General features: G+C 53.1%; 1 protein-coding gene across 3 annotated transcripts in view; it reads left to right on the top strand.

The window, feature by feature from the left end:
- The first annotated feature begins 10640 nt into the window (after positions 1–10640).
- Positions 10641–12629, top strand: part of ARHGAP26 (Rho GTPase activating protein 26) — a 117692-nt gene continuing 115703 nt past the window's right edge. For all 3 annotated transcript variants that reach the window (XM_051794220.1, XM_051794219.1, XM_051794221.1), the window contains exon 1: positions 10641–10985. In XM_051794220.1, the coding sequence (XP_051650180.1) occupies positions 10832–10985 (154 nt within the window). In that variant the 5' untranslated portion in view covers positions 10641–10831. The remainder of the gene's footprint in view (positions 10986–12629) is intronic.

The following is a 12629-nucleotide window of genomic DNA, read 5'->3' as shown; positions in this document are numbered from 1 at the left end:
GTTTGCCACTGCACTTCCTGCAGATCAAATTAGGAGAGATGGATTCAATTGCAAAGTAATCTTTTAAATCTTTGCATTTGTTCCTTTGAGAATTTTTTGTTTCATTTTTAACTATGTAAAGTCCCCAGCAAAGCCCACTACAGCCACTAAAAGAATGGAAAGTGAGGGTATTAATGGTAAAAAATGGAAGGCAGTGAGGAAGATAGTAAGTCATGCTTAAAGGGTATTGTAGAAACTGCAGTTCACCCAAGTCCAAGCCACTAGAAAACAAATATTTAATTGTACAGTAAATAACATATTTTTACGGTTCCAAACCATATCTCAGAAGCCAAGTGAATATAAACAGGCATATGAATGGATTGCAGAGCCCCTGGTCCTCCTGTGTCCTGCCACGGGATGGGGACAGCAAAGGGACCCAAACAGGACAGAATGAACAAGGCCAGATCACTTGACTGGGAATCATGATTGGTTTCTGGGGGACCCATTTCTGATTTTTGCATGGAAAGGGACCTCTGCTCTCTGAGAAGCAGGATTGGAAAGGAGAGTGCTGTGGGGGGAAAGGCATTTAGATGCTGACCCCAGGAAGCTGATGTGTGGCTGGGCATGGGCAGAGTGGGCAGCAATGCTCGTGTGATCCCCCGAGGCTGCTGTGGTGCCTGGAGCAGCCAGGGATGCCCATGGGCCCCCCTGGAGCTGCCGCAGTGCCCAGTGCAGGTGCAGTGCCCGCGGGACGTCCCAAGGCTGCCGCGGCGCCTGGCGTGCCCTTGCAGCAGGTATCAGATGAGGAGCTCTCCAGTCACTGGATGTTTTTAATAGCAAGTGGAATTGCTCCCCATCATCAGTATCTTATCTGCACGTTTCAAGGGCACGTCCTCTGCCAGCACCTCCATGAAAGCAAACATGGTGCAGCGCCTGCACCGGGGTTTGCTCGGCAAGGTGAGTGTGAGGAGCTGATCTGGTTACTGCACCCCTGCCTTGGGAGCTGCATGTGCCCAGACATACCCAGTGCTGGGAGGACACTTCACACCATAACCTTGAGCAGATGAAATATGTGCCTGGAAAATAATTGAGATGATGAGGATAATTTTGTTCTCCTGCTCCCACAGCTGCCGCCTCACGTGCTGTCTCAGTCACTGATCTGTGGGGACAGGCAGGTTTTCTGGCTGGGTGATGTGTTTTGGTGCTGACACGATAAAAATGGGTTAAAGAAGGCACCAAGATCTGGCTGTTGCTGGCATCACTGGAATGGCACTGTCCATCCTCATCCATCCCCTTGGAGAGCTCTGGGCTATAGTGGAATGTCACACCACTGAGCTGCAGGTACCAGCACTGTACTGAACTTCAACCCCCCCAACCAGTTTAACACCCACCTGATGTTTGTTGGGCCTGTGTCCCACCACATGCTGCTCCTTGGGGGATGCTGTACCACACAGCCCACTCGGTTTGCAGACAAACCCAGTCCTGGGAGGCAGTTTGCATGCCCCACTGCCACAGTCCAGTCTCTGCTCCCTACCCCCTACAAACCCCTGGACATGGGCAGGCTCTGCAGGACACTGAGTGGGAATGCTGAGCTCCAGCCTCTGATCCTCTGGGTTTGGAAGAAGCCACCTCCCTGGGGCAGGACAGAACTTCCTTGAATTCAAAGCCTTGGCTGCTCTCTGGCTGTGGGCTCGGCTGCTGGACACACGGATGGCTGGCACAGCTCCCCACAGGGCAGCTCCTTATCTTCCTTCTTACATTCGTTAATTGCAAATCTGTTTTCTGGTTCTTATTCCCTTTTCTTGTGAGCCAGTCTAGCTGCAGCCTGTCAGATCCTGCCCCTTCCAGGTCCTCTTGGCCAGCCGGCTCAGCACCCCTGAGGCCCCATCACACCCAGCCCCTTGGGGACCCTCACAGTCCCTCTGCTGCTCAGCCACCATTCCCTGTCTTCTGCTGAGAGATGGAAATGTCAACCCCTGAGGGGTCAGAGCAGGGGACAAATGATACTCACAGCTAAAAACAGGTGGAGGTGACTTGGGTGCAGGGTACGGTGACACCGGGGGGCTGCAACCTCTGGAGGGTTGGGCAGGGGGACCACGGTGACCAGCTCTTCCCAACTCCAGCCCTTTGTCTGGACTTCCAGGCATGGTTGGGATAGTTAGTGGGGAATTCCACAGGAATTTGGAGAAGCTGTTTGAAGATATTTTTATGCAGGAAAGGCAGTGGCCTTGCCTAATTATTAAAATTCAAACGATTTGTGCTTAAGCCAACAGTAGGGAGTTGCTGTAAAGTGGCACATGTGTAGGGGTGGTCACTGAGTGCTGGGGAGAGGAAAATCTCCATCCACATTCCAGAAGCAGAGACAGAAAAAGAGGGAACATCGAGGTCTGGGACCACTGAGCAGCACCAGGAGGAAATTACTATTTACACAGGGAGAGGCAGCGCTTACATCCCTCGTACGGGTCGTACCAGGGCTAATGCACAGCAGACATCTCTGGAGCCCCTCCAAAAAGGAAACTAGAGTTTGGTTTGGGAACTTCTGGTTCTAATTCCTGGAAACACAGCTTCAGCTCAATTTCACAGTGGTTTGTGACTTTTTTCCAGTGGTTATACAAATTTTGTGAAAACATTCCTCTCCTTGGAATTGTCTTGTGATAATATAACCCCACTTAAGTGGTCGGAGGTTTTGTACAGCTTCACACCCCTCCAGAGGTGCCTGTGAGAAGCAGCCCCCATCCTCCTGGCATGGATCCTGCCCCCTTAGGCACAGGAATCCTTAGGGATGGGTTATCCACTGCATGTCTGCAGTCTGATTCCAGGCTGCCACTGGACTTTGACACATGAAGAAGGCGAGCCCAGAGCGCCTGTGGGACTGGGAATTGAGCTCAGGGGGCAGGCTTGGTCCCAGCTGGATTCCTCTGGTCTGTGGAATGGGATGGCCTTTAAGTTCCCTTCTGTGATTCTATGACTCTGGTCTTCCAGGTGCTTCCTATGAAGGGCTGACCCTCCCCAGGTGTTGCTGGGAGAGGGATCAGCTGCAGGGAGTCAGTGCTGATGGGATACAGGGCGGAGCAGGGTTTAAGTACCGCTGCTCTGGGGGACTGTAGTCTTTTGGGGAGCTTTGCAGTGCTTGTGGTTGTGCTGAGCACCCAGCCTGGGAGCAGTGGCACCTGCTGGGATCCTCCTTGGATGCACTGGGACTTGCCTCCAGCTCCTCCAAAGGCAAGTGATTAAATGGGGCATAGGAGTGTTTAATACAGCTAATGGCCAAAACCTTTCCTGCTTTGGTTTTGGGCTTGGTGCAGGTTATGTCTCTGTGTGCTGCTTGCTGCTGTTCTGTCTCTAAGATGTACATCTAAGCTTTTCTAAGCATCTCTAGCTCCTTGGGGTTCTGCTCTCCTGCCTGTTGCTCCCTCTTCTTACCACAAGTCCCTGTGTAACACCTGTGGAATTCTTTTTCCATGGAGCATTATAAGACCAAAGCTCCCATGTAGAACATGGATAAAGCTGATATTTTGTGTTTGGAGAGGAAATGAGTGGCAGCTGCTTGGCTGGGGCTTTGAGGAGACTTTGTATTTCCCCAAAAAATAAAAGTAAGAATAGACAGACTGTTTGGCCTTTCCTGACAATGAAACTTTGTCATTTCTATAATTAACTCAGTTATTTAAATACTTCTTCCATAGATATCTTTGAAGATTTCATAGCCCTCGGTTCTCTTACTTTTCCATTTCAGCTTCCTGTACTGCAGTGACTCCCAGGGGCATGACTAATGACTAATTTCACTTTTCCATTTAATTGAGAGCTTGTTTCTGACTTTGCCTCTGTATGTTTAGCTGTACCTTGGGCAGCTGCTTGATGCCTTATCCCTGCCCAAAATGTACCTGTCAGGCCTTTTATCTTCTTCCTGCAGAATTTAGAGGACATCTATGACCAGCTCTTTCTTCCAAAAAATATTTTCATCACAGCAATGCATCCTGGGTTTTCCTTATTGTGTGCTGTGTGTACCCCTCCCCTCTTATGGGATTCACCAAAAAAATCCCAAGGTTGAAACTCTTCTTACTTATGTATCTCTTATTGTTTTCTGTTGGTAAGAACTTCCTTGAGGGCCTGTAGTAATGTTTCCTTTGCTACTTCTCTGGCACCTGCAGGGAGCAGATTCCCTTCTTCCCCCCACTTGCTAAATATCCACTACTCTGCTCTGCAGAATCCCTGGGCAGGTGAGGCCTGGATAGGAAAGGAGCTAGTGAAGCTTTTGGACAGCATGGTGAAAAACCACAGATGAAGGGAATGGTGATGCTGGAAGCCCACCCTTCCCTCAGGATGAGATGTAGCCTGGACCATGAGCAAGGGAACAGTGATGATCAGCAGCACTAACCCTGTCTTTGCCTGAAGGTAACTAAATATACAGATACGCTAGTAAACACTGGAATTGTGGCTGCCCCATCCCTGGAAGCATTCAAGGCCAGGTTGGATGGGGCTTGGAGCAGCCTGGTCTAGTGGAAGATGTCCGTGCCCATGGCAGGGAGTTGGAACTGGATAATCTTGCAGGTCCCTTTCAACCCACACAGTTGTATGAAATTCCCTTGTGTGATCTTCCTGCATCATGTTAAACGTGCTAAATGCCTCTAGACATCCCAGCTCCCTGACCCAGCAATATCCTACCCTCATCTTTGTGCTCGAACGACTGTCACATCTCCAGAAGCTGTGACCTTGCAGCCGCTGCCTTCGTGATCTGTAACACAGACGGGCTCACGCCGCGCCGGCGGGTGATAAAGCAGAGCTTTGTTCTGTCCCACATGTGTGCACAGCGCCGTTAACATTTACAGTGGGAATGCTGCTCCAAAGGGAGACAGAGAACGGGTCATTGTGGCTTGAGTCAAACAGGGACTTGTGCTGCCGGGAAAATGAGCCTCTGCAATCTCCCCATTAAGACATTACTCTTTAAAATAATGTTTCTGGTTTGTAAGTTATTTTATGTCCCATTCCTGGGCAGGGCAGTTATTTTATGTCCCACTCCTGTGACCACAGACCCATGCACGGTGATTCTAAAAGCTGCTTTTCATGGTGCTTCAGCATAAGGCTCCCATGGTGCCTTTGATCACCATCAATACCATCACCAGATTATGGAGAGACAAAAGAAACATTGAGTGTGGAAGCCTGACTGCAGCATCATGAAGATCATCCTGGAAACAAAAGTCAAAGCTTAACATCAGGCTAGGAAAAGCCACAGGGGTTTGTGAGTATCCCTTTGCTCTGGGGAGGATCCTGGTTTGGCATCCTGTCAGCAGGATGGGATGGGGTCACAAACTTGGACAGTGGGAGGGAAGTTTGCAGGGCTGGAGCAGAGTTTAAACCTTAATGAAGTAGTAAAAGTGTAAGTAAGCTGCCCCTGAAATTGGAGAAGGGAGAGGCAAGAAGCACTCTGGGGAATTGTGCCACAAATCAAGTGGCAAAGTGCCACCTCTGCAGTGTGAAAGGACAGACCTGGTTAGCAAAGATGAGGGGGTCAGGGATACACATGGCTGCTCAATGATTTGGCTGAAGAGTACTGAGAAGGTTTGCTTTTATTTTTAACAAGGAATCAAGGGAAACAACTTCCTAAACTGGCTAGGAAACTCTTGAGCCTGAGGAGTGTCCCTGTGCTTGCTGCACCAGGAGCTGGGTCTCAGTCTATCTGCTCTGACACCTGCCAGGAAGATGAAAGGGAATGGTGCATCTCCTGGAGACAGCTCCCCTCGGATGCACTGCCTGTGGGCTTTGTCCCTGAGATTCCTGCTGTCTCCTTGGTGTTCCCAGATGCCTCCCAGAGGCACGTGCCAGGCGAGTGGCTTGGCAAAGGCAGCACCGTAAGGAGCTGGCATGTCCTGGGCACGTCTGGACGGGTGCGAGCGCTGCAGAGCACGAGCAGGAGGCAAAGCCAATTAGCCTAAATAGACAACAGGCTCATAGCAGCTACGGTTACAGCACCATGCTCTCTGTGGGGAAGAGGAACTCATTGCCCAAGGCGTGAACACTGATTTAGGGACCTGGAAGGAGATAGATGTGGAGATCATTGTGGCAAGTAGGACACCGCAGGCTGACTAATAGTATATCGCATCAATATTCCCATTCAAAGGGAAACCAGCTTCCAAAACCAGTTACCAAACCTCTGGTGTCTGGGAAGACTTGGCAGCACAAGTGGCTACTGACGAGTATTGCAAAAAATTATTGGAGGTTAACAAGTGTGAGCTGAGGAGAGTTTGTAGATGGAGCAGGAACCCCAGCCTGGTTTGCCTTTCACTTCAGGGAGATCTGTCCCGCTGCAGAGGCTGAGCTGTGTCACTGCTGTTCCCATCTTCTGTCTTGTTTCGCCCACCCCTGCAAATCTGCCTGAAGGCCAGGAGGAGGGACTGTAAGGAGAAAAGTAAGCTAGAGAAGGGAGAAAAAGAACTGAGTAGGTGGAAATTCATGTGTGATTGCTAGACGTGCAATGCGGGAAGGAAAAGTACTGTTCCACTGTAATATATATATGTAAAATCATGATAGTTATATGTAAAGCTCATAAATGCTCAGTGGAGGGAGCACTCTGTTACACTGAAGGTGTCACTAAGGCTGTTTGCTGCATTCACATGGAAAAGTACCAAATAAGAACACCCAGAGCACACTTCCAGGATGACATGGGAGAAGGGGAAGGCCCTTGGTGTTGTATTGAACGCAACCCTGGAGTTGTATTCACAGCCAGCAAAAGGTCCATGGTCAAGGATCAGATCTCTTGGAAAGTTGTCAGTACAACAGGTCAATACATGCCCTTTGTATTACAACAGGGAATTCAGAGAGATTAATTGCAGTGGTCTAATGTGTTATCTGGAACAAGGTTGTTTTATTTTTGCCATATACAATGCCTCAACTGTGCCTAGCTCAATAAAAAAATCCTGGGAGCAAGGAAGATGTGTGATATACAGTCACATAATAAATAGACCTTGAACATTGCTGCCCGAGGGCAATTCCAAGAAACCTCTCGTTTAGCTCCTGGATTCTGACAGTCGGGATGCCTGTTGTTGTCTCCTGGGACTTGCTGAAATGCATTAGTGCCCAAGCCACTGGTGTTGTGAGACCCGGTTAGTGGGTTGTTTTCCACCCTCCTTTCCCCTGTAACAGTGGTTCTGATTTTCACAGCAGTGGGAATGCTGCTGGGACTGGGGGTCATCCCCAAGACAAGACAGTTGTAGGATGACCAGGTTTAAGGTCCCACAGCAGGGCTTGCAGTCCATGTGTGTGGATGCTGGTGCTCAGCACCGGCCTCCCTGCAGGGCTCTGTCGCTCCAGGACAGATGTGAGATGCTGTGAACTGACATGGGGACTCAGAGCTGCTGTGTGGGGATAGGGCTGGTTCCCCACCTCCCACTCCTGCTGTCACTCTGGCTTTACCTGACTAGTGCCACTTAACTGGCAGAAAGCTTTCCTGGAGGAGAAGTAGCTCCTCATTCCGTGTTAGCAATTGCTGCTTTATGGGGGACCATAACAACTGCAGCCAGCAGAAGGATGTGGCAGGAATGGGGAGGTGGGGAGATGCTGTGTTCAGGTGGGGAAGATGTTCCCAGTGGAAAACTCACCCTTAAAAAAGTTGCTGATTTTCAAACAAACCTGCTTAATTCAGCTGTGTGACCCATCCAGAGATAATGCTGGGACTGATCTGATGCTACTGCAGTCAAAGAATAATAGAGTGGTTTGGGTTGGAAGGGACCTTAAAGATCCTCTGGTTTCAACCTCCTGCTGTGGGCAGGGACACCTTCCACTACACCAGGTTGCTCCAAGTCTCATCCAACCTGGCCTTGAACACTTTCAGGGATGAGGCAGCTGCAGCTGCTCTGGGCAACCTGTGCCAGGGCCTCACCACCCTCACAGGGAAGAATTTTTTCCTAACATCTCCTCTAACCCTGCCCTCTGTCAGTCTCCCTTTTCCTCCTACTTGGCTGTGGCAGCCCCCACTCCTGCACCTGTGGTTACTTGATCCCAGAATCAGCTCATTTAGGTAGAAACTGCTCTTTTAAATTTTTTTTTCATTTTTTTTTTTTTTTTCAAGCTGGACTAGTTTTCTGCTGGTGTTGTTCCCTGAGCGAGTGAGCTGTGGGATGCGGGGTGGTGACTGAGCAAGGGAGAATGTGCTAATGTGTGGTCAAGGACGGGCTCGGGGGGTGGGAGTGTGGGATTACAGCGGCTGCAGCTTTCATCTGCAGGAAGGATGTGTGAGCACAGCCTTGGAGAGGCTCAGAGGAGTGCTTGCTGAGCTGGTGGGCCCAGTGCTGTGCCCCAGGGATCCGTGGGCAGGGTTCTGTTGGGATAATGGCAAAGCTACTGGATCCCTTCACAGTGTCCAGCTGACCTGGCTCGCTTGGGGTGAGACAATCCAGTTGCTTAAAAAAATAAAGCAAGTAAATATGGCAGGGATTGCAGAGGGTTGCAAGCTGCTGTTAGTTACAGGCAGGAGGATGTGGAATTTGGGGGTTTTGGTTGCTTGTTTTTCCCTTCAGGCATATAGTGGGATTCCTGTGCAGGGCCACCAGTTGGACTTGATGATCCCTGTTGGTCCCTCCAAACTCAGGGTATTTTATATTCTTTTACTGTTTGGAAGCACAGTCCTAGGAAAATGGAACTGGAAGCTGTTCATGGCTGTTTTTCCCCAGTGCAGCATGCTGCCCTGCTCTGCTCCCACACTTGGAGCTCAAACACAATGAGTGTCTCCAGGTGAATGAAGCCAGAAAAAGGGGAGAAAAGTCCTCACTGCCTTCCTGAGGCCTCAGTTCCGGTTCTGTGGTGTGTGTGGTGCTTCACGTGTGACAGAGCTTTGTAAGGCCTTGATTCTATCTTCATCAGAAAAGGACAGTCTAAGCATTGTCACTTTCTGTGGTTCTGGAAAAGTACTGAAATTTAATTTCCAGCCTCAGATATTCTGATCCTCTAAGGCAGTGTCCTATAAATCTAGTTACAGGTTCTTCTCTATTAGCAGTAAGTGCTGGAACACTTTTTAATATGAACGAGAACAATGGTGATGTAGAAGGATAAAACCAAAATAATGCTCCTGTGGCTTTGTACAGTGTAGAATTAAGGAATGTAATCCAAATAATAACATCTCGTGCTTTTATGGGGCTGTGTGCATATGGCGTAAATGACAGCTCATTAAACTTTATATCCTGCCTACAAGATAAGCATGTAATTAGTATTACATCCTTTTTTATAATTAGGAGGCCTCATCCAAAAAAATGTGGCTCGCAAACCATATTTGAAGGCGGTGACTCAGCCTGAATTAGGCTGTGGTGTGAAGCTTGAGAGAATCGTGCTTTAGTGGATAAAAAAAGCAGAGACAAAAGGTTGAGCTAGTGTCAGGTTCCTGTGCCTGGATCCACCCGCCGGAAAACACAGGTGGATTAACTTTTTGACATCAGGCATGGGCTGGAGCCCATCCTGTCAGCCCAAGCTTTGTGCAAGACCATCCCTTCTCCCCAGTTCGCAGAGAAGCACGAAGCTGGCACAGGCCCCGCGTTGCGTTTCATGGCTGAGTTGACAGGAATGCCGCGCTCGATCCGGAACGAGCGCCACGCTGGGGCTCGTGTTCGCCAGCCGCCCTCGCCCTCCTCCCGAGCCTGGATGGCTGGGGTGGAGAACGGGGGAATTCCAGTCATCTGGGGATTATCCACAAATGTGTCTGTTTGTCACAGTCTGGGGTGAGAGGTCACTGCTGGCTCCACTGTGCATGTCTCTGCCCGAGGGGTGGCTCAGGGTGGCTTGAGATGGCTGGGTCTTGACTTGGTGCCATTGTTTACATTAGAAATTGATTTTCTCAGCTCCATGGGGCTGGCACTGATAGTCTCTCCCGTTTTCGAGGTGAGTAGCTGCCACCATCCACCTCATGGCAGCCAGGAAGACTGACGAGGAGGATCAGTTGTTTGGTGGGCTGCAGTTTGCTCCTGGAGGCTCCCAGCCGAGGGAAGGAGGTGATGAGGCAGCTGCTGCGCCCGGGCCGAATTCCTGGCGTGTTCCTGAAGGAAACGGGCCGCAGGGCAAAGTGGCCGGGTGAGTGTGTGACGACAGCCATGGAGACAAGTGGACAGCCATCGTCCGTGGGACGATGCTCTTTTGGGGACGTCATGGCACTTGTCGGTGAGGTCGGGCCCCGCAGCCCCTCGGTGGTGCCGGCTGCTTCCGCCGCCCCTCCACGACCAGCCCTTCCAGGAGATTAAGGGTTTATTCTCTCAGCTCACACAGTAAACCCGGGCAATAATCTCCGCCACAGATGTGCGATGGGAGGAGAAACGTGCGAAGCCGCCACCCGGGCGGGCACGGGGCGGGCCGGAGCGGCGCTCCCGCAGGCCGGGGCGCGGCTTCCCCCACGGGCGGGCGGGGCCGGGTCGCGGGGACCGGGGCGGGAGCGGAGCAGGGCAGGGCCGGGCCGCCCCCGGGGCCGCCGCCGCGGTGCCGCCGCTGCCCGCGGGCGGGTCCGGCCCAGGTGCGGGAGCCGCGGGGCCGGGCCCCGCGCGGGCCCTTCCCCGCCCCCGCCGCCGATTGGCTGAGCGGGCGCGGAGGGGCGGTGCCGGGCCCGCCCATTGGCTGTCGGCGCGCGGGGGGCGTGGCGCGGCGGCGGCGCGGGCCCGGCCCGGGCGGCGGCCCCAGAGCGGCGGCAGCTCCGCCCCCGCCGCGGCTCCGCTCTCGCCGCTCCGCCCGGCCCCGCTCCGCCCGGCTCGGCCCGGCCTGGCCCGGCACCGCGCTCCCACCGGCTCCCCGCACGGCCGGCTGCGCGCCTCGCCTTAGCAAACCTTTGATTTTTTTCCCTTTTTTTCTGGTTTCTTGCCGGTTTCCCCCCGCGGTGCCCGGCAGCATGGGGCTGCCGGCGCTGGAGTTCAGCGAGTGCTGCTTAGACAGCCCGCAGTTCCGGGAGCGGCTGCGCTCCCACGAGGCCGAGCTGGACAAGACCAACAAGTTCATCAAGGAGCTCATCAAGGACGGGAAGTCGCTCGTCGCCGCCCTCAAAAGTAAGTGCGGGGCCGGGGCGGGATCCCGCGACCCCCGGCTGCTCCCCTAGCCCCGGCCCGCCCGCTGTGCCCCACGCTGCCCGGGCCGGGGGCTTCTGCTCCATCGGGGGCCACGTGCACCCACTCCTGTCCCCCCTGCATGTTGTGGTCTGGGTGGGCCACTGGGATGTGCCTGGTCCCGGTCCAGCGGGACGTGCGTGATCCACCAGGATGTGCCTGGCCGTGGTTGCTGGGGACACGTGTGGTCCTGAGTCCTGGTCCTAGTCTATCTGCATATGTGTAGTCCATCAGGATGGATCCTTCGGGATGTGCATGGTTCTGGTCCTGGTCCATGAGGATGTGCATGACCATGGTCCATTGGGACATGTTTGGTACCGGTCCTGGTCCACCGGGTTGTGCGTGGTCATGGGACATGTGTAGTCTGGTCTGCCAGCTCCCAGTCCATGGCCCTCAGCGGTGGCATCCTTTGGGAGTGGTTTGCCTGGGTGATGGGTTGGTGCTGTGCCCACCCCTCCAGTTGTCCTCCGTCCCCTCGATGCTCAGGGTGGGGGGTGCCCAGTGCCCCCACTGTGGCTCTGACCGGGCTGACCCCTCTATCCCCGATGGAGAAGTGTAGATGGTGGGGGGGGGCAAAGCTGCAGACTACTATGGTGGGGTCTGGGTGGGAGGGGGATGCAACAATTCAGGCTGTGGCTCCAGGGCTGGGGAGACCCTCACCTGTGGCTGGCAGCATCCTTGTTCCCCCTCATGCCCAGGCTGGGCTGGCTCCTGTTCCCACAGCTGCGGTTGGGGACACCTCTGCATGGCCACCCCCTGCCGTGGTGGGGTGGGCTGTACCTTTGGGGTACCCTGGTGGGTAGGCTGCTCCTTGAGCTGTGTCTCTGTTCCTGCTATTTCCCCCACAGGCTTATTTGGGGCTTTTCCTTTTTTTAAGTTTATTTGGCCTAAATCACAGGGCACTTCCCCAGCCAGGGGGTTTCAGGCCGGCAGCGCGCATGGTTACCTCGCCAGGCTCAGCCTGCCCTGGTTGGTGCCATGGGGAGACAGAGGGACACAGGACAGACACGTGTGCCATGGAGCCCCTGTGGCATCACCTGCGATGCCCCAGCCCGGCCTTGGGGACACAGCAGGGTCATTGTGGGGCTGTGAGGCAGGGGTGTTGCCCTGGGATGTGCAGGCAGGTGATGATCTGGCCAAGTCTACCACCCTGTCCATTCCTGGGAGAGCTGATTCTTGCTGCCTTCTCTTCTGATCTCACACTAAGCCCTGTGGGTGTAGTTCCCCTGCTCTGGAGTAGCAGCTGCTAACATCTGGGTTACATGGACTCCCATTGTACCAATTCTTGGCATTTTGGGTTAAAATAAACCCCAAATCTGACAGCTGTCGTCACTTTTATGGCTCTGGAGGTCTGAGATGCATTCTACTGTGAAGCGTTTGCCAAAGGCAGCCAGTACCTGGCCCTGCCTGGACTGTTCATTTTATCCCAGAACAAATCCTACAGCATTGTTCTTCACTGAAAATACATTTTAGGAGTTAACTGGTGGGTCCCAAAGGTGCTCAGCTCTGGGTTTAGTCACTGGGCACGTTTAGCAGGTGCTGGCCGAGGGGGCTGGCTGTGCCCTTGCCCCAGTCACTCTGTGTGCA

This window comes from Manacus candei, unplaced genomic scaffold, assembly GCF_025592945.1.
Source record: "Manacus candei isolate 608988 ecotype Guabito, Panama unplaced genomic scaffold, ASM2559294v1 h1tg000037l, whole genome shotgun sequence".
NCBI lineage: Eukaryota > Metazoa > Chordata > Aves > Passeriformes > Pipridae > Manacus > Manacus candei.
This window is presented reverse-complemented; position numbering and strand designations above follow the sequence as displayed.